The following is a 20,960-nucleotide window of genomic DNA, read 5'->3' on the forward strand; positions in this document are numbered from 1 at the left end:
CGTAAAAACATTTTTTCTCATGTAATTTCTGCTTCTTTTGCCAATTATTTTAAACCTGTGCTCTCTCATTCTAGATCCTTTCACGAGTGGGAACAGTTTTTCCCTAACTGTCCTGTCTCCTCCACCAGGATTTTCAGGATGGCAGGGTTTCCCTGGTGTTAAAAGGAGGCTGCTAATAAAGGCGCCTGAGGCACGAACGCTGTTCATTTTCAGGACCTCCGCCCCTGAACTCCTCCTGCCAACCTGAAAATTAAGGCTGAGTGGGAAATGGCCCTTAAGTTGTCAATAATTGGCCATTTAAGTTGGGGTAAGGGCAGGTGGGCAAGCCAGTCTAGGCCTCAACCATCCAAGCGTAAAACTGCAGAGAGTTGGAGGCAGGCAGGAGCCTGGTGGGAAGGCCATCCGACAAATTTTATGGTCACCACCCCACCCACAAACCCACCAGCGGGGGAACGTAAAATCCTGCCCCTCATGAGTTTGAATACCTATGAAATCTCCTCTCAGCCTTATTTTCTCCAAGGGAAACAATCCTAACTTCTCCAATCTATCCTCATAACTGAAGCTTCTCATCCCTGAAACCATTCTCCTGAATCTTTTCTAAATACTCTCAATTGCCTTCAAATCCTTCCTAAAGTGCAGTATTCAGAACTGGATGCAATACTCTAGTTGAGGCCGAACTAGTTTTTTATTCAAGTCCAACATAATGTCCTTGCTCTTGTACTCTATGCCCCTATTAATAAAGCCTAGGATACTGTGCGCTTTATTAATTGCTCTCTCAACCTGTCCTGCCACCTTCAGTGACTTATGCACCCAGGGTCTCTGCTCTTATACCCCCTTTAAAGTTGTAACCTTTATTCTATATTATCTCCCATGTTCTTCCTATCAAAATGAATCACTTTATATTTCTATGTATTGAACTTCATCTGCCACCTTTCTGCCCATTCCACCGTCTTGTCTATGTCCTTTTGAAGTTCTACACTATCTTCCTCACAGTTCACAATGTATCCAAGTTTCATATCATCCACAAATGTTGAAATTGCGCCCTGTACACCACTCGGGAACTCCACTACAAACTTTCCTCCAACCCGAGAAACAATAAAAATTAACCACTACTCTCTGTTTCCTGTCACTCAGCCAATTTCGAATCCATGTTGCTACTGTCCCTTTCATTCCATGAGCTATACATTTGCTCAAAGTCTGTTGTGCAGCACTGTACCAAATGCCTTTCTGTGTACACCACATCAACAACATTGCCCTCATTAACCCTCTCTGTTATCTCTTCAAAAATCTCCAGCAAGTTAGTTAAACAAGATTTTCCCTTAAGTAGCACTAGCTTTTCTTAATTAACCCACATTTGACCACGTGACTATTAATTTTGTACTGAATTATTGTTTCCAGAAGTTTCCCTGCCACCAAAGTTAAACTGATGGGTTGTAGTTGCTGAGCGTATCTTTACGCCCTTTTTTGAACAAGCGTGTAACAATTGCAATTCTCCAATCCACTGGCACCACCCCTGAATCTAAGAAAGAGTAAATAAATATGGCCAGTGTCTCCGAAATCTCCACTCTCACTTCTCTCTGTATCCTTGGATGCATTTCGTCCAGTCCTGGTGCGTTATCAATTTTAAGTACAGACAGCCCTTATGATACCTCCTCCTGATCAATTTTAAACCCTTCTGGTGTCTGAATTACCTCCTCTTTCATCATGACCTGGGTAGCATCTTCTTCCTTGTTAAAGACAGATGCCAAGTATTCATTTAATATCTCAGCTATGCCCCCTACCTCCATGTGTAAATCCCCTTTTTGGTCCCTATCAGCTCTACTTCTCCTTTTACCATCCTTTTACTATTTATATGTCTGCAGAAGTCTTTGGGATTCTCCTTTTATGTTAGCTGCCAGTCTCTTTTCATACTTCCTCTCTGGTTTCTCTTATTTGTGCATCAAGAGATAGTGAAATAAATTAGGGACAGAAAGAGAAAGATGTGAGCAACAGAAAGGTGAATGAACATGTCAGAAGGACATAATGTGAATCAATTTTCTTAGAACTTCTGTCACTCTGCTGCCATAAAACTTTGAAGGAAGTACTGCAGGAATCTGGTTTATACCCATAAATGGGGGTTTCTGCTATACTTTCAATGAAGTCACAGTGGTGAAACATGAGAAGCTCCAAGGAAATTTACCGCCACTGAGAAAGACACAAAGATAAAGGATCAGAGCACTCATTGTGAGCAGGGTCACAAGAGCTCTACGGGTATATGTAAAAACAATAGAGGACACTGACTTCCAGTGAATGATTAGGTCAGATTCCATTTTCATTATCTGGGATTCCAGGATTTTTAACCTATGTTTTGGAAGCAAATTTTGTGCCTCCATCTGTTTATAAAGCATGGGTTGGGAATAAGTCAAATACCATTTTTATTGCATTGCATTCTGGGCTGTTAACAATATATTAGGAATCAAGTTCTTTCATTCCTCCCTCTCCCTCTCCCTCTCCCAACCCATGAAAGATTGATAGGAACCCCAAAGAGATTTGTCAATAAGGTTTCTACCAATCTATTAAATTTACAGCAGCCAATTGCAAAACTCATAATGAAATTCCCAGTGATAAAGTGGAGTTATATTTTCAACTTCTGTCAGCTAATCCAAATATATCCTAGATAGGTCTACAAAGGTTATAAAATACTGCCTCTTACAGTTGTGTGACACTGGGCAACATGGAAAAACCTCACCAAAGTTGTGGCAGTAACAGGAGATATTTTGCAAAGTTTGCAAAAATGCTAATGCACTTGTACTAAGTCTGTGCACCATTTTAGACAGACATTAACCCACTTAAAATAAGCACATTGAGCATACACACCTGTACTCTGTGTGTTGGAAAATGAATTCTGTTAAGGCCAACAGACAAATGTGTAATTATAATGCAGAGCTGCCAAGTGCATTCATTAGAAGAGACATGCATTTATTTTAATTTAAAAATGTAATCTGTTTTCATATACATCATCCCAAAAATAAACATAGCCCCATGTATCAATTAAACTGCAATCTAATGGGTAAATTCAGCAAGATTGCACTCCTGACAGTCTCTCACAGGGGGTCACAGAAAGGTTAGGTAATTATAAGGACTGATTTTGAGACCTGTAATGCAACTGGGAGGGCAGTCTCAATGAATTTACCCTTAAACTACTTCATCCCATCATAGACACAATTCCCAATGTTTCTGAAATGTTGGCACTTCTGAAGTAAGTTCTGAATGGGTAGAACATAAAACTTGTACATATCTACAGCTCTAAACAATCTTTGAAAACATTTTCACAAATGCAACAAATGCAGAGTTTGGATTATTGCCTCAATTTTCACTCACCATATATGGTATCAAAGTAAATGAGCATGCTACAGCTTCGTAATATACTGACAGCTATGGTTTATTCACATGTAAATGTACATTAATAATAGAGGGAAAATTCCTTAGAAGAACATTTGGCCAAAGATAAAGTTATGAATCTTTTTACCATATTGTGATAACTCAAATGGAGCACAAAGAGTTAAAAGACTTGGAGAAGCCTAAATTTGTGAGGTGTTGCTTGACAGAATCCATTCTGAAATGTTTTATCAGTTAAGAATGCTATCGGGGATTGGCTGTACTTCAGAAAAAAAAGTCTATTAACATTTTACAGTATTTCAAGACTGTCATCAAATATGTAGGCTAAACTTTGCAAAACGTGAATAATTTTGTGAATGCACAGGCTGACTTAAGCTTTCTGATCGGTCACAAAGTGCGTCATTAAGTGTTCACTGTTAATTCACGATACCTCTAATAATATCCTGTTTGTAACAACAACGGTGAAGTAGTTGAGTTTTGTACTTGCCAAATGCTTATAGCTTCAATTTTTCGCTGTTTAATAAGTATATTTTTGAGCAAACACCAGGACCAATTGATAAACACTTTTATGAAGTGATCTACTACCAGCCATCAACTAGGTGCGAGAAAATTCTTCGATCCCCCAAAGTAACTTTAATAGAAATGAGCATAAACAATTCCAACGACAGTGGGATCAGATAGCTAGAACCATTGGAGACCTGGGCTGTTTGCTCCATACTTACCTGGTTTTTACACAGATACGTAGAGCTTTTCACAGCAGGTATAAAGACAGTGAAACTCTTAAGTAAATCATCGTGTCAAAGCACCACGGCAACCACAACACCATCAACAATATTCACCTCCCTCTAATGTTCATTCCGCAAAACCCTGACACCACCACACTGGTAACTCTTTCGAGTACAAACACCTTTCCATCTGTTCCTATTCAGATGAAGTTACATTGTTTCATAGTTTGCCATTGTGAGATTTGAACTCTTGAGCTTGGGGTTACAAGCCCAGTACCATAACCACTTGGCTATAATATGCACCTCCCCCTCCCTCGTTTATATTGGCCCAGGTCCTTTGGCCAGTGTCGGAGATGGTGTGTCATTGCACACATTGTTTTAAAATGGATCTGTCAACCCCAATACTGCACAACCTCCCCGCACCCCCAAACAATCCTCAGCCCCTGACAATATTCACCCCATTCATCCCCAACAATGTTCAATCCGCCTCGGAAAATGCTGACTCTTCCAACATTAGACAGACAGGAGCGAAGGATTCCAGGTGGTCAGTCGGGAGAAGGGGTTGGGGGGCGGGTTTAACATTGCTGGGACAGGGGCTGAACATTGTCGAGGGAGGGGGAGGTGAATATTACCAGAGTGGTGCTGTCGGGTGTTGCGGAATGAACATTAGTGGGAGGGAGATGAACATTGCTGGTGGTGTTGTTGTTGCCGTTGTGCTTTAACACTCCAGCTGATTTACTTCAGAGCTTCACTGCCTTTATACCTGTTGTGAAAAGCTCTACGTATCTGTGTAAAAACCAGGGTAAGTATAGGGCAAATAGCCCAGGTCGCCATGGTTTTAGCTGTCTGATCCCTCTGTCGTTGGAATCGCGGAACAAGCGAACCAGGGTAAATCCGGCACTCGAAAGTTTAAACTTCCTGCGTAAGTACTAGGATGTGCGCGTGCCAGGACTTACTCAGCGTCCCGAAGCGCATCAGCGACGTAAGTTGCATCGGAGGCTCCTCCCCATATCAGAAGATTTGGCCCACTGAATCTCTGCAATTTCTTTTGAAGTTACGGTAGAGAACAGGAAAACCCCGCAAAAATGTTGCCCATCTGTTTTTACCTCCTAATCTCTGCGTTTACTTTTGATGTTTATTTTAAATGGAATGTACCCTAATGAGTACTTCATATTGTCTAACTCCTTTGTCATCCATCTGTACTACTAGTTCTGGAATAAATCAATAGCATCCATAATACGGGATAAGATAGGAATTGCTCCTCAAACACATATCCTTGGCCCCGCCCTCAATCTTGTCACTTCTCATAGCCTTTCTGGACCAAAGAGTCTCCATCATAGCTATTTCTGACCATTTTATTGCCTACCTTGTTAATAACAACCTCTAGAAGTAAAAGTGGGGGTAGAAGTAACAGAAAAAGTAGAAAATGTAATAGAAAAGAATGCAAGAGTAATTGAAAGATTAAAAGGAGCAGCAGAGAGAGCAAAAGAAGTAACACAGTGGAAAAGTAGTAACAGGAAATATTGACAAGGGTAATGAAGTCGATGTAAAATAATTGCATTTTCAGGAGGCCTTCAATAAGGTACTTCATAGTAGATTCATAATTAAGGTCGGAGCATGTGAATTCAAGGGACAAGTAGAAAAATGGATAGGAAGCTGGCTATAAAACAAAATATGGGTTAGTTGTTATTCAGACTGGCAAAAGGTGGAAGTGATGTTCTACTAGGACTGGAGCTGGGACCATTCTTGTTCTTTTTTTTTTAATTAATTTGTGGGATGTGGGCATCACTGGCTAGGCCAGCATTTATTGCACAACCCTAATTGCCCTCGAGAAGGTAGTGGTGAGCTGCCTTCTTGAACTGCTGCAGTCACCATGCTGTAGGTACACCAACAGTGCTGTTAGGGAGGGAGTTGCAGGATTTTGACCCAGCAACAGTGGATGAATGGCAATATAGTTCCAAGTCAGGATAGTGAGTGGCTTGGAGGGAACTTCCAGGTGGTGGTGGTGTTCCCACCATAAACATAAATGATTTGGATTCAGGATAAGTAGGCAAGGTATGTTAAACTTGTGCAGGACAGGTTGAAAGGACCAGAGAACCTTTGTCTGTCTGTTATTGTTCATCTGCTCATATGTTTGTAAATCCAGTAGGGAATTCAGAAGAAACCTATTTACCCAAAGACTGTTGTGAATATGGAACTCAATACAACATGCAGTAGTTGAGGCAAACAGTGCAGATGCATTTAAGGGGAATCTAGATAAGTGCATGAGGGAGAGAGAAATGGAGGGCTCCATTAAATTCCTCACAGCCAGTTGGTGAAGTAGGAGACCAGAAACAAATCCTTTCAGTTTTAGATTTATTCACAGAGCAAAACATTACAAGTGTATACCTCCTAACTTTACTCTGGCCCCAGTGTCAATAAGTGTCTTCTTATACTCAATAATCAAATAAACTAACTAAAGAAAAAACCTCTTAAAAGAGTACTGTAACTAAAACAAAAGCCACAAAAGAAATGAATCAAATTAAAATAACACTCCTGGGGCTGATTATACCCTGCAGTGCCCACTGTTGCAGAAAGCCTCATGCATACTACTGGGAACTGTGTGTTCCCTCTCCAGGGAAACCTGGGTGCGGATGTAACTGCATAAGACGGGCAGGCAGTCCAGTCGAACAACCCCCTCACCCGCCCGGTGACTGGGCCTGTTTAAGGCCATCTTGGCCAGGCCCAGAAGCAGACCCAGGAGGTCCTCCGATCTGCCTGCCCCTCCACACCAGCTACCCAAAGATCAGGAGCGTGGAGTTGAAGTGCAACCAAAAGTTGTGCAGAAGCCCCTTCAGATAATAAAACAGGGGCTGCAACATCAACCAACATAAATATGCAACACGGACTCCTCAAGGTCACAGAAATTACAGGTGGAACTCTGTAAATCAACTTAATCTCCTACTGCACAGGATTGCTGAGTGCAACACCCTCCAGGCCAAATCCCCGATGAAGAAAGGGAAGATTCCCACGTAGACAGCCCTCCAGCAGGAGTCCTAGACACCAGCGGACAGCAGGATGGAAATTCACAGCTGTAGAGTGCGAGGAAGTGGAGGATTTGCAGCAGCAGCCCATACAGGAGACCCCTCTGTGCAGAGTGGAATGGTACAGCCGGGATTTCCATGGAACAGCTCAAATTCTGGGGCTGACGCTCCAGAGATTTTAGGTCCTGGGCCAATGAGAAATTCTGTCCAAATGGGGGTCAGTTTGGGGAGGAAGAGTGTCTCTTTATACTCTTGAGAATCAATGAAATAAATAAACTAATTAACCAACCCTTAAAAGGGAAAAAAACAAGATACTTTGTATGCTGGAAATCTGAAATAAAAACAGAAATTGCTGGAAAAACTCAACAGGTCTGACAGCATCTGTGGAGAGAGAAACCAAGTTAACGTTTCAACTCTGTATGAGAGGGACCCTCTGTGTGTTTGACAAGAAGGTCCTCTGCCTCCCTGTCTCGCGCCCCCTCCCCACCCCGCCAACATCCTCCAGGCCAAATCCCCAATAGAAAAGGGGAGGACTTCCACGTAGACAGCCTCCCACCAGGGGCCTCTGCCACTGTAGATGATAGAACATCATGACGTGTCTGGACAGTTGATGGGGGCAAGGAAGTGGAGGGTGTGCAGCAGTACAGTTAGCCTCTCTGTGCAGAGTGAAATAGCGCAGAGAGAATTTCCGCAAGACACCTCAAATTGGTGTCCCAAGGAAGGTTACGAGTCCTGGGGCCAATGTAAAATTCTGTCCGAGCAGAGGTCAATTTGGATGGAAGAGTGTCTCTCTCTTTATACTCTTTTGAATATACCAATTGTAAAGGAACTATCATATTATTCATGATATTACCGTGGGAAACTTTAAAGCAGGCTTATGTTTATCCATGTGTATGTTTCTGTATGTGTGTGAATAATTAAAATAAACTGCAGACTGTTAGACTGTAAGGTTTGAATCATCAAAGGAGTTAGGTGTAAAAAAACAGACATATGAAATGCTAATGGACATGCTAAGTAAAATGGAATTTGCATTTTCAGATAACTGGAGAGGTTGGTAGCTTTTCAAAGGGACATGGTAAGATGTTTGATTTACCTTGCCAGTTGCAAAGTTATTATGTTTATTTTTCCCAAAAGTGCTAGCCATAATGACAACATAAAAAATTATATTCTGGGAAAAGTAAATTCCAAAGACAGGTGGAAACCATGTAATTTACAGATCAAAAAGGAGGAAATATATTTAAAGAAATATGGAAAACTGGGTGTAGCCACATGAGATCTTGAAAGGTGCACTGTGTGAAACAAACTTGTAGAAGAAGCCTCCAGCCATCCTGGAGAGTTTTGTTGTTCCAGTAACCAAGGTTGTGTTAAAAGCCTTTGGGCTTCCATTGCCAAGTGAGAGGGAGAGAGAAGCTATGAAATACCTCCTATACAGCAACAGTGGGTGCTTGTGGTAATCTTGCTGGGTGTTTTATAGATCAATAATCTATTCTGGACAGTAACCTGAAAGGGGTGTATCATTGGGAGTCTCATTAAGTAGAAATTTTGGGAACTGTTATAAGACTAAGTAACTATAATCTTGCGTGTATTTAACTTTTTATTTTCTTTTGTTAATAAATGCTTTAATTTAATCTTTAAAATCTCTGAAGGTGGTAGTGGACTCATTACTTCTGACTTCAGAGCACAAACCTTCTCGTAATAAATACGAATTGCAAAATCGTTGTGATAGCCTGGCCAAGTTTCTCTCTGGCAAATGCCACCTGGCATATCATAACACAATGAAGCTAATTAATTAATTAAACTAATTAATAGCCCTCAAAGGGGCCATGTAACAAAAACAACATTTTTAAAGGAAACTTACCTAATTTAAATTAAAATAATATTTCAGGGACATATGATGCACTCCAACCCCTGTGGGACTCACCAGTCATGCAAGGCCTCAAGTTTACTGGTGGACATCACTTGCTCCCTCTCCAAGGACACCTGAGCATGAACAAAACCATGGAAGAGAAGCAATCGGGTTGAACGATCCCCTCAACCGCCCGCTGCCTAGACCTTTTAATGTCCACCTTGGCCAGTCCTTGGAGCAGGCTAACAAGGAGATCCCCATCCTGCCCTGGCCCTCCACATTGAGTGGCCAAAGATCAGGAGTGTGGGGCTGAAGTGCAACCAAAACCTGAGGAGCAGCTGTCTCAAATAATCAAAAAGGAGCTGCAACCTCAGGCAACATGTTTGTACATGGAACATGGACTCCTCAAGGCTGTAGTAATACAGGCAGCCTGGGAATTCATTCAGCATCTTAGTCTTTTATTGCATGAGGATGTCTCTTTATACTCACCTGCAAAACAAATAAAAACTAATTACTGCTGAAAAAAAGAGGCATGCCATCAAAGCTTTTCATCTTGCACTCATCAGGACAGATTCACAAGAAAGGGAACAAAAATATATACTCAAGAGGGTGCTGATTGCCACTATAAATCAGAGCCCACTTACCAGCCACTGTCATTGAGAATGTACCAAGGAATAGTTAACTGACAAGCTTTTATTTACATTCAAACTAGACAGGTCGACTCTGAATGGTTAAGGCATTGCCATAGGGAATGAACTAGGGAATGGCTCTCCCCCAATCTTTTATTTAGATGATAAAGGTGTAATATGTGGATATGTTCTTTCTGTTTGCAAAGAACAGAGTCTTGTGTAAGAATATATGTAGCTTCTAGCACACAAGTGAGCCACACTGTGAGCTCGACTTATTATTAGTGTAATTCTTAGCTCAATCAGGATTATTTGGCACGTGTTGTCCAGTCATGGAATCACATCCAATGTTGGACACTATGATTTAATTTTTGCAAGCACGGGCTGGTTGGGACAGTCAGTACTCTGCCTGTTGTGAACAGCTGAAGGGGCATGCAGTCCAACAGTCATTGGAACATACAGCCTACATACCTGGCATCACACTAGCACTGAAATTAATACATCACATTACTCATTTGTGTAATGGGCAGCACATCTTTTTGGCTTGACAGCAACATGCTGTTAGTGGAGAATACCACTCGTGTTACTATTGCATAATAGCAGCGTGAAATGGATAGCTTTACCTGTTGCTCAAATTTTTGAGACATCTTACCCTTCCAGGGTAATTGGAGGCAGACTGGGCACTTTTCAGGACCGAAAGTGGCAGCCTTAGGCCCATTCATGATTTGCACGATATACAGTGAGCAATGATCTGATCAGGGTAGCCATTATCCCGCAAGACAGCTTTGATGCGCTCTATTTCAGCCGAACTCCAAAAAAAATCCAGGCCATTATGTCTGACAAATTTATTAGAGTTTTTGAGGATGTAATTAACAGACAAGATAAAAAGTGATGGGTTAATAGTGTATATATATTTCCAAGAGGCATTTGACAAGTTGTCAAGATTGTCCTAAGATGACAAGTTGAGAGGTGTGGGTCTGTACTGTCTGGAGTTTAGAAGAATGTGAGGTGAAACATTGAAGCATAAGATTGAGAGGGCTTAGCAGGGTAGATGTTGCGAGGTTATTTCCCCTGGCTGGATATTCTAAAAACCAGAAGCACTGCTTCAGAATAAGTGCCTTATCATTTGAGACTGAGATAAGGAGGAGTTTCTTCACTCAGATGAATGTGAATCTTTGGAACTACCTACCTCTGAGGGCTCAGAATGTCCGGTCACTGCATGTATTCAAGATTAAGACGAATAGATTTTTAGATTCTAAGGAAATCACAAGATATAGGGATCAAGTGGGAAAGTAAGTAGAATTAAGGTTACGATCAGCATGAGTGTATTCAATGGCAGAGCAGGATCAGGAGTATGCCCTACTCCTATTTCTCACATTATGTTAAGATAAGTGTTGGATAACAAAAAAACCATGGCAACGTCCAGGGTAACATGCATTCATAATACAGAGTGATGTGCCTAGCACCATTCACAAGTCACACAATAACAGAACAAAAACCCTTCCTTTTGATCAAGCATTCAGTCATGGCTATTAAAGCCATCACTGATACCTCTGAATGGCATTTTTACAGGAGTTTCCCACTCTGAACCTGTGACTTCGGCAGACGATCAGAAACCCCAGACAAATGTTCTAACTGCCCAATTATGGTATTCTTCCAGGATTTTGGCATTCTTTCATTCATATTAAAACAGGAAATTGTAAGGTCTCTCAGACATTTCAAGAGCTTGCAAGTAGTGAAATCTTGTTACTCAACTCAATTCCATTGTTCAGTCTTTCAACTGGTCAGTCCATGAAGATGGATATATCATCAGTACTCTGCCTAAAACAAAATACCCCTCACTTGTTCAACGCAAGGCTGCACAGGTAACCAACTTGTGTGACAAGGCTGTCTGGAAACATCCGGCGATATAAAAAATTACAGTTGTTGCCACATTTAAAGTAACTGACAAGAGGTCGCTCGTCTGTTTCTAACAGCTAAGATAATTCAGACTGCTAGTGGGGGAAACTGCAGCCTGCTTAACAAACTGTTTTTGGAAAAAACAATGTCCGACCAACTTGGCTTGTAGACCCTCTGAAATGGGTAACTGTTTTAGGTTATGCTTCCAATAAATATTGCCAGATCCTCAAGACTTCTCCCCTCCTTTGTCTTCATCATTATCTTCCTCAAAGGACAGAACAATGAAATCCCAATATTTATTAACATGTTATTCTGAATTTAAATTATTTGCAAATCGTGAACTGGGCTCTGCACACAAACCCACCCTCTAGTGGGCATTTCAACTCTCTCTGCCCTCTCCAGCTCCAGCAATTTGAGGCTCTGTGATTCTATAATGTGATCCTATTAATCTTCCCTGATGGACAGCTGAACAGGAAACCTAGCATAGCTTCCCCTGTAGTGGTATGTCTCATATCTTTATGAGGAAACAATTTCTAAGTGTCTAAGTAAATTTATTTATATTTTACCCCTCTCTCTTTAATCTGTCTATTCACCGTAGGACTTTGAAATCTCACAAAGCAAGTACTAATGCAATAATTATGATCTCCACGCACATCATAAATAAGGATAGGATTGCAGGATCTCATCAGTGGGTAGGTAGAATTTATGCCATCTCTTAAAATGGATCAATTGAAATTCTCAAAAATTGCACAACTAGTCCATCAGTAGACACACACAAAATATGAACAATTATTTTCTTTCCGATCTGCCTGATGTGCATTTCCAGGATTTTATGAAGTTTTATTCAATGTTCTCTCATTTTCAGTTCTCCTCACTTAAGAAAAAATTTACTTTTATCACACTAATTCAACACCTAGAATTGTGTAATATTATCCTCATACTATATCCAACATTGCAATTCAGCATTAGTTCATTTTGGTTTTGTATTTATTCAGCTGGAAAGAACAAGACAAGGGAAATAAAATTTCACTTTACCTTTGATAAAAGCTAAATTATTACTTTTATCATACTGTTGTAAATGTGACAATGAAAACTATTGCTGATCAAAATTTATAAGGGCATTGTTTAAGTTATATCGAATAATTATTTATCTTACACTGTCCCAAGTTTTATCAGCTGTATTGGCATACTCAATCCAGGTGTTCCCACAAGCTGTGTCCCCAGGTCAGGGTAAGTGAGAGAAACAATTACCTGTTCCATTTGTCTCGGTAGGGTGTGCAGCTTGGGAACTAAATCATCTATTAGACAGGAATGTACAACAGCAACTTCTATTCGGTCAGACAAAAGCAAATTACTGCAGATGTTGAAAATCTGAAATAAAAGCAGAAAATCCTGGAAATACTCAGCAGGTCTGACAGCATCTGTGGAGAGAGAAACATAGTTGACATTTTAGGTCAATGATTTTTCTTCAAACTCACATTTTGTGGGGGGCAGGGAGTTAGAAATGTAAGTGAAAGGGACAAGGATGGGAAAAAAGAACAAAAGGGATGATCTGTGATAAGGTGGAAGGCGTGATGCAAGGCCAAAGGAAGTCATAATGGGACAAGCAAAGAAACAAAAGATGTGCCTAAATGAGCTGTAAATAGCAGAATTGTGAACAGTTGTTGTCTGACTGCAAATAAGACAAAAATACAAAGATTGAAGCCAAAATCTGCAAAAGAAAAGAAACAAAACGAGGGCAAGGATTACAGTCTGAAATTGTTGAATTCAATATTGAGTCCAGAAGGCTGTAAAGTGCCTTGCTGAAAGATGAGGTGTTGTTCCCGGGGCTTAATTATATTAAGCTTCATTGGTGCATTGCAAGAGACTGAAAGCAGAAGTTAGAGCGAAAGCAAGGTGGGGAATTAAAAAGCTCGAGATCATGCTTGCGGACTGGACAGAGCTGTTCTGTTAAGCAACTGTCCAATTAGTCTTTGGTCTCCCCACTGAAGAGAAGGTCATGCGAGCAGTTCTGATGAAAGATCATCAACCTGAAAAGTCAACACTGTTTCTCACTCCACAGATCTTGCCAGGCCTGCATTTTCTGTTTTATTACTATTCTCTCAGTCTGCTCACAGTGATGACATGCAGTGTTCCTCCACTATGAATGCACAAAACAGAACGTGCTGTTACTAAAAATGACAATTTTACTGACTGGTCATAGAGATTGCTGATGTGAGAACTCTGAAGATTTGCAAATGTTCTGTAAAGGATGTTTCTGTTCTTGGATTAATGCAAAGTAGATGAAGTTTTACTCTAACCCATGCTATTACTGACATGGCAATGTCTGATATGAATCCCTCACCTTGCCAGATGCACAGCCACACAGGTCAAGCTTCAGGAGTGTTTTTGAGAAATTATTCTATTATCAAATTTATAATAAGATCTAAAAGTAATTCCTTCCAAGACTCCTTTAATTCGCAGTCGATAGTGTCCTCTCACACAACTTGCCACAAATTAAAGTTGCATGATATTCCATTTTGTAAGTGCATCAAGAGACAATTGACAACTGGAGGCAAGCATCTTCAATTATGAATTGATGGGGAGGAAGGGTTGGGAGAGAGAGTGCGAGAGCAGGCGCCAATGGCTGGCCTTCGATTGGTGCCCCCACAATTAAGGCCCCCTCCCCCAGCGTGACGTCCGCCAGGAAGTGTCGCCTCAGGGAGATCGGCTCCGAAAAAAAAGTTGCCAGAAATGTAATTAAAACATTTCCCTAACATGTCCCCTCATGTGAGATTGTCACATGAGTTAGGACATGTCCTTAACTTTTATTTGAACATTTGATAAACATTTAAAAGTCCTCATGAAACCTCATCCCATCCATGGATGAGGTTTCATGCTTTTTCCGAGGCCCATCTGGGCCCCCAGCCTGCCCTCCAGCTCTAAGGCTGGACAGGCAGGTCCATCAATCAAGTTAATTAGTTTTTTAATGGCCTTAAAAGGCCACTTTAAGTTCGCCTGCAGAACTGAAAATCTAAATGACACGGGGTGATGTCGGGACACACGCCTAACCTATCCCCAGGTCATTTGATGCGTCGGTGAGTGGGCCCCACTCCCGCTCGCCGACCGGAAAAACCTGCCCTAAGAAAACTGATAAAAAGCAACTCTAAACTCTATCTGGTTCCTAGGGTATCAATATTAGTTGATAAAATAAATTATTACTGTTTTGTTTTAAACTTTGAGTTGAACTGAATTAAGATCCTATGGATCGTGTCTGATCTTCTGAATATCAGATTTTGCCCTTCCTTAGCTAGTTATCAAAGGAATTGAATAAGACCTTCACTGCAGAGGAAGTTATTCTATCTACTGGACTGTGAATCTTTGGAAGAATTACACAAACATTCAGGTATCACAGGTACAATATTTGGCTGATGGAAGATGATATGTTGGGAGAGAGCACATATTCCTACCAAACATAGCGAATACTTAGCACAGCTTCTACAGGGAGCCACTGAACTAACATCAGTTATGGAAACATCACCAAGTTGATATATAGGAAATTGCTGAAATGTTAACCCTTCCAACACTGAACGTAGACTGGTAGGTGTCAGAGACTGAAAAAAATTCAATACACAACCAGCACTGAATCTTCCCCAATTTGGGCACATCCAATTTGTATCAAAGGTGGAAAAGTCATGATTGTGTATGAAAAGATTTGTTGAAATATTAATAGTTGATGTCGACAATACAATCTCCAAGCCCCAAAGTAAGGGAAAACAAAGTTTGAAATAGGAATAGGAATAGTTAACATTTTTCATGAGATGAATCATTCGAATGGAAATAACTACCCAAATACTTTCTTTCTTCTGTGATAAAGGAAGAATTTTCCCTACATTACTTTTGCTGTTGGAATGTTCTTCTAAATCCAAGTGGAATACATGACTATTTAAGAATGGCACAATGAATTCTAAGTAAATTATACATGCTCATACATACAGTTCAAACAAAAAAAAAGGAGAAAAATAATAATTTACCAAGTCTATCATTTACTGTACTTTACTTACTGGGCTAGGGATCGAGTCAGGATCAAGTTTCTTCTGTTGGGGTCCAGCAAGCTGTGCGCCAGTTGCTGGGGCCCCTGGATAAGCAGCAGGATAATTTGGCTGAAGCCCTCTTTGCTGCCCTCCGTACATACCTCCTGGAAAGAAAAACCACAAAGACTAGAAACAACAGCACATCATCCTACATTGTATGAATTAAATTACATGAGTTCGAAGAATTGTTTTTGTTTGCATTGCCCTGGAAAACAGCAGCATTTATATTAAAACAATCCAGAAACACCATAAACAGACTCAACTTCTAACCAAAGATATCAATCTTAAAGTGTATTCTGCTCATCATAACTGCAGGAACATACAAAATTGTTCTCTTTTGGTTTATAATTGGATGTACCTTGCTCAGAAATTAAACCAAGAGCAGCCATAAGTTCTTGGTATTACTGACTCTACCGCACATCAGCATAAAAGAATCATAACATTTAATAATTGGGAATAGTTCTGACTGCTTGGATTGGTCACAAGCTAGAACTGACACTCTGCTAGAACAGAACACATCAATGCTTTTCCTCAACATAGTCATGACGGGTCCAGTTATATATTCTAGTATAGCGTGCCTAAACAGTTTGAAGCTCTAGTGTGTGGAAGAAGCTTCCCCCATGTCATTATATTTTGAGAGAAGGGGAACCCGTCCCTCCCTGGCCCATTAGATGCTTTTTATTTTCCAGCTGAAGAAACTTAAAGTAGTTATATGCCCTGACTATTGTGGCATCCTGAGCACAGATTTCAATGGTTCCACTTTGTTGATTACAGAACATTTAACATAGCTATAATCAACCTTTTTAAAAAATAATGATGCAACAGAAGTTGCCCTGCAAAATCAATATCAACTGTCATGATTAAAAATTTAAAGTCACTGACTTATACCAAATTGTACTTCCTCTTAATTTCATTGGACTGTTCCATTAGTAATTCCATGGGGGTGAATTTCTGTGGTGGTTCTCCTAATGTTAATCTCAGCCTTAAATATCATAAATAAAAGGAAAGGTACAAAGTTGATTTGGCAATCGAATTTAAAGTAGCTAAATCAATGCAGTGAACTTTAGGAACCTCTGCCTAGAATTTCTGTAGGAGCTCTCTTCTGCTAATGTAGCTTTGGCAGGGGATCTGCAGAAGCCCCAGAGTAACAACTTAAATGATCTATTACATGGTTTTTCCAGGGTTTCTGCTGATTATCGACAGAGGTTACGGCAGCAGATTGGGAGAACCCCTGCATAAAATGGGATGCATTAGCTCTCTAAATTATACATATGTATATAAAAACTACTTTCCCTTGAACCCATCAGATCCCAGAACCTAGTAACCAAGGAGTAATCAATTTCCACAACAACTTCTGTACTGTCATTTCTGATTAATTAGGCCACAAAAATAACTAATCATGTTCTGCCAGTAACATTTCTGTAACATACAGTTTCCATGATGATACCTTAAACACCCTACTATACCATATGTAATATTTTTTATGGTATAAGACTGTTAAATGGGTCCCAAGTCAGATGGTGAAGTATGACACTAATCCTTTTCTTGATAATAGGTTTATTTACAGAATGCAGCATTACATATGGCAGCCTTCTACCTCCCCTCCCACTCCCACAGTGTCCCAACCATCTCTCTTTATGCTCTTTTAAAGTACCAGTTAAATAAAACAAACAAACAAACAAATGAACAGCCCCTTTTAAAAGGGGAAATTCCTGCCTGAAGTCAACAGACTTTTGGTTGCTCTCCAAATTTTCTGGTCCTGCCAGCGCCAATTCCCACCATTGGTGGGACTGGAAATTCCCAGCTTTACAGTTTAAACTTTACAGTTTAAAAAAAAAGTCAAAGCAACCTCATTAAACTAAAATATCGTTGCCGGGAGTGATGATGCACTCCAGCTTCTGCGGCACCCACCAGTTGCTCCCCAGCCCAGAACCAGGTTCCTGTTCCATTCCCTGGTGCTAGACAAGACTTTCAGGTCATCCATTATATCTTGGTAATTTAGGTTTATAATTTTAGAATCAGAATACTTTACTGGGCATTGTTATTTATTTTATTCATGTATTAGGTATTTATAGAAGTTATACATATTCATCTTTTGGGTCCTAATATGAAAACTGATACCCCTGGAAAATAACTCATGTACCAACAGACTTGGAATTTATTTTTAAAAAGTTATTCACTGTGTTGTACGGATCTGATTGGTCCATTCTGATCAACTGACTTTTAATATACTATTGCTGATGTGGTAACCAGGCACTAATCTCCAAGGGCGGAAATTTCCCCCCTGTCAGAACAGTTGTGTGGGTTGGGGCGGGATGGGAGCGAACCCAGTCGGCGCCCCCAATCGGGTCCATGCCACCATTTTGTGTGGACGGGTCAATTTAGGCTGTGCACTCTGTGTGGGCGGGGGGGGGGGTGGAATTCCATGAGTCGGGGCCTGCGCTGCATAGAAATCTTCATGCTGGAGGTGTCTTAGGGAAATTAGTTCAAGTTCTGAAAAATTTAATAAAAGGAAAAAAAAAATTAAGCACGTCCCCTCATGTGAAACTGTCGCATGAGCTGGGACATGTCCATTTGTTTTTTTCAAAAGTTTTTATTTAATTAATAAACCCTTCATGAAACCTCATCCCACCTGTGGGTGAGGTTTCGTGAAAAATGCGAAGGCCGCCTTGGCTCTTTGCCTGCCCGTCAACATTAAGGTTAGATGGGCAACATTCTTAACTACTTTAATTACTTTCTTAATGGCCTTAATAGGCCTTTGACAGTTCAGCAGGTGAGCAGCCAACACGGCTGCGCGCCTGCCGAACTGACATTCTAAATGACACACGGTGATGTTGGGACACACGCCAAAGTCACCGCGCATCATTTTACACGTCAGCAAGCAGGCCGCACTCCCGCTTGCCAACCTAAAAATTCTTCCCCATGTTCCCATTTGAATTATAATGCTGCATCTTATTCCTCAGCTCTAACCTTACAGCTTCCTAGAATCCTGAGCCCTAAAGCATTTGATCGGAGGTGGGAGTACCTCTTGCTCCCACCTCCGACCTAATGTGTACAAGCCCTAAGCCTTGGCTTCCTGCTCAGACACATTTTTTCACAATGATAATTTCTACACCTATTTCACAAAGCTCTAATTAATTGGAATAATTATTAAAATTAGTTTATTCAAAAAAGTAATTTATGGTTGTCATTAATTTTAAGTGACTAAATTATCACAATTTTATTTTTCATTCAATATTTTCTTAAATTTTATTTCCAAGTCTTCTATTTCCCATAAAACAACCTGTGATTAACTGAAGCGCTATTACTAGTTGTGGTGATTTACTGTAATTCATTTCTAAAGTGAATAGTGCACAAAACATGTGTGAATGAGTTAAAAGTCTTTCATTCTAGTGTATTAATGTATGGCTTTCATCATATCAACAGCAAGATGTACTGCTCATTCTATCACATGGTACTCCTGGAGCAACTTTAAATAGATCTTTAATTTTGGTTCACCATGTCTTGACAGTTAAGATTGCATTTAATGCCGCTGTAACTTCAGTGAAGTTCAGCAAAAAATCTCAGGGAAAGATCTAATTTTGCCATTTCTCAGGGATTTCCACCAGTTGTCCAAAAAAAGTTATAGCAAAGGAGATCAGGAGAACTCCCACAAAATTCTAGGCATTAAATTAATCACTTATAATCTGCACATATGGGAAATAACATTTACCAATGATAATTGCTAAATAAATGCTATTTGTTCACTTCTTCCAATCCCAGGCTTTCTGAAATTTACTTAGGTAAAAGTTGTTGCTGAAAAGAGAGATGTTGCCAAAGCTATTCGTCTTGCATTCATCTGGACAAATGCACGAATACCAAATTTCAAATGATCACAGCAATTTATACTACAGGAGAAAAGAATGCTGATCGGTTGGCAAGTCAACTCTGATTGGTCAGGACATTGCCATGGAGAAAGCAACAAGAAATTATAGGCTCAGCAAGCTCCCAGATAAATCAAAAAAAAAAGGACAAAGCCTGAGCGTAGTCCTTTTGTTTGCAGAGAATGGGTCCCTGTGCATGATTGTACGTCACTTCTCCATGGCAATGCCTCGGCCAATCAGAGTTATGGTCCTTGGCCAGACCCGAAAGTTGTCGGTAAGATCCGTTAAAGACCAATAAAGTTTTGTTTAAAGTAGACAAAGGGCAGGATTTTCTGGCCCCTTCTGCCATGGGGATAGTCCGGTCCTGCTGAAGTTAGCGGACTTTTGACTGGGCCGCTGCGACCCCCAGTGGGTCCCACCAAGGCGGGGCTGTAAAATCCCAGCCAAAGTTTGAGATTCGAGACACTTGCTCAGTGAATAAAGCCATAAAGGCTCCACGGGTTTTAAACAAACAAAAAATAGACTTTGCTATACAAGGTCAGAAAGACAAAACAACTAACAATATCTATCTTATACTCTAACGTTCAGGGCTAATATCAGGTACATGTGAACTAACAGGCAAATTTGTGGTCAAAACACAACACACTGCACACTAAAAGGCAAATGCAACCAAGACAAACTCCACAGATTTCTCAACAACCCACCCAGACATCAGTAAACATTGTGAGTCAATCAATCTCGCTGAAACTCTGTCTCTCTCACGAGGGATACCCGTCTTCACCTGTGAAGATTTTAACTAGGAATTCTCCCCCACAAGTCACTCCAATTTGGATGGCATCAATGACAGCCCATCTCGCCTCCCCGGATTCTGTTCTCCTGGATTTCCAAGCATGCACTCAAGCACCATTTCAAATCTTTGGATGCACCAAGCAGAACACAACTGCTCTAAAGACCCAATGGCCCACAGCACAGAGTCATCAAACTTACACTGTCTTTTTAGATCCTGAGTCCTCTTCACTTGTCAGGGCTTCCCCTGAGCCCTTTAGACTACCAGGGCTTCTCCTGAGTCCTCTTCACTTAAGGCCCACTAACCACAGCCCTTATCCCACTTGTTAAACTTAGAGACCTCTTCCTGTCTCCATCCCTGTCTGGGACCCTCCCTTTGGGACTTCACCATCTCACTTGCCAGCAATGGCACTTTGCTCCTGGTCACATGGCCTAGGTTTTCACACCATTTTCCATCTCTGCACAGACGCTATGGACCCGTCCTCGGCCCAAAAAAACTTACACTACTGAATTCTGTATGTGTAGCCTTCTTTCCGTTTGTACATGCGCAGGAATTCCCAGGTTTGTCAGGACTTGGAGTTCCAGACTGCTGCTTTCGCCCTTAAGCTAAGTTGACTTTCATAACAGAGTCAACTTGCCAACCAATTGGCATCCTTTTCTCCTGTAGTATAAATTGTTATGACCATTTGAAATTTGGCATTCTTGTGTTTGCCCAGATAAGTACAAGATGAAAAACTTTGG

At 40.7% G+C, this 20,960-nt stretch overlaps 1 protein-coding gene across 1 annotated transcript in view; it reads right to left on the bottom strand.

The window, feature by feature from the left end:
• The window catches only part of sec24d (SEC24 homolog D, COPII coat complex component), a 250,364-nt gene that overhangs the window by 194,549 nt on the left and 34,855 nt on the right, over window positions 1–20,960 (bottom strand). Inside the window, exon 6 of the mRNA XM_041185982.1 lies at window positions 15,541–15,674. Coding sequence (XP_041041916.1) covers window positions 15,541–15,674 — 134 coding nt within the window. The remainder of the gene's footprint in view (window positions 1–15,540; window positions 15,675–20,960) is intronic.

The sequence above is a fragment of the Carcharodon carcharias genome, chromosome 1 (assembly GCF_017639515.1).
Source record: "Carcharodon carcharias isolate sCarCar2 chromosome 1, sCarCar2.pri, whole genome shotgun sequence".
NCBI lineage: Eukaryota > Metazoa > Chordata > Chondrichthyes > Lamniformes > Lamnidae > Carcharodon > Carcharodon carcharias.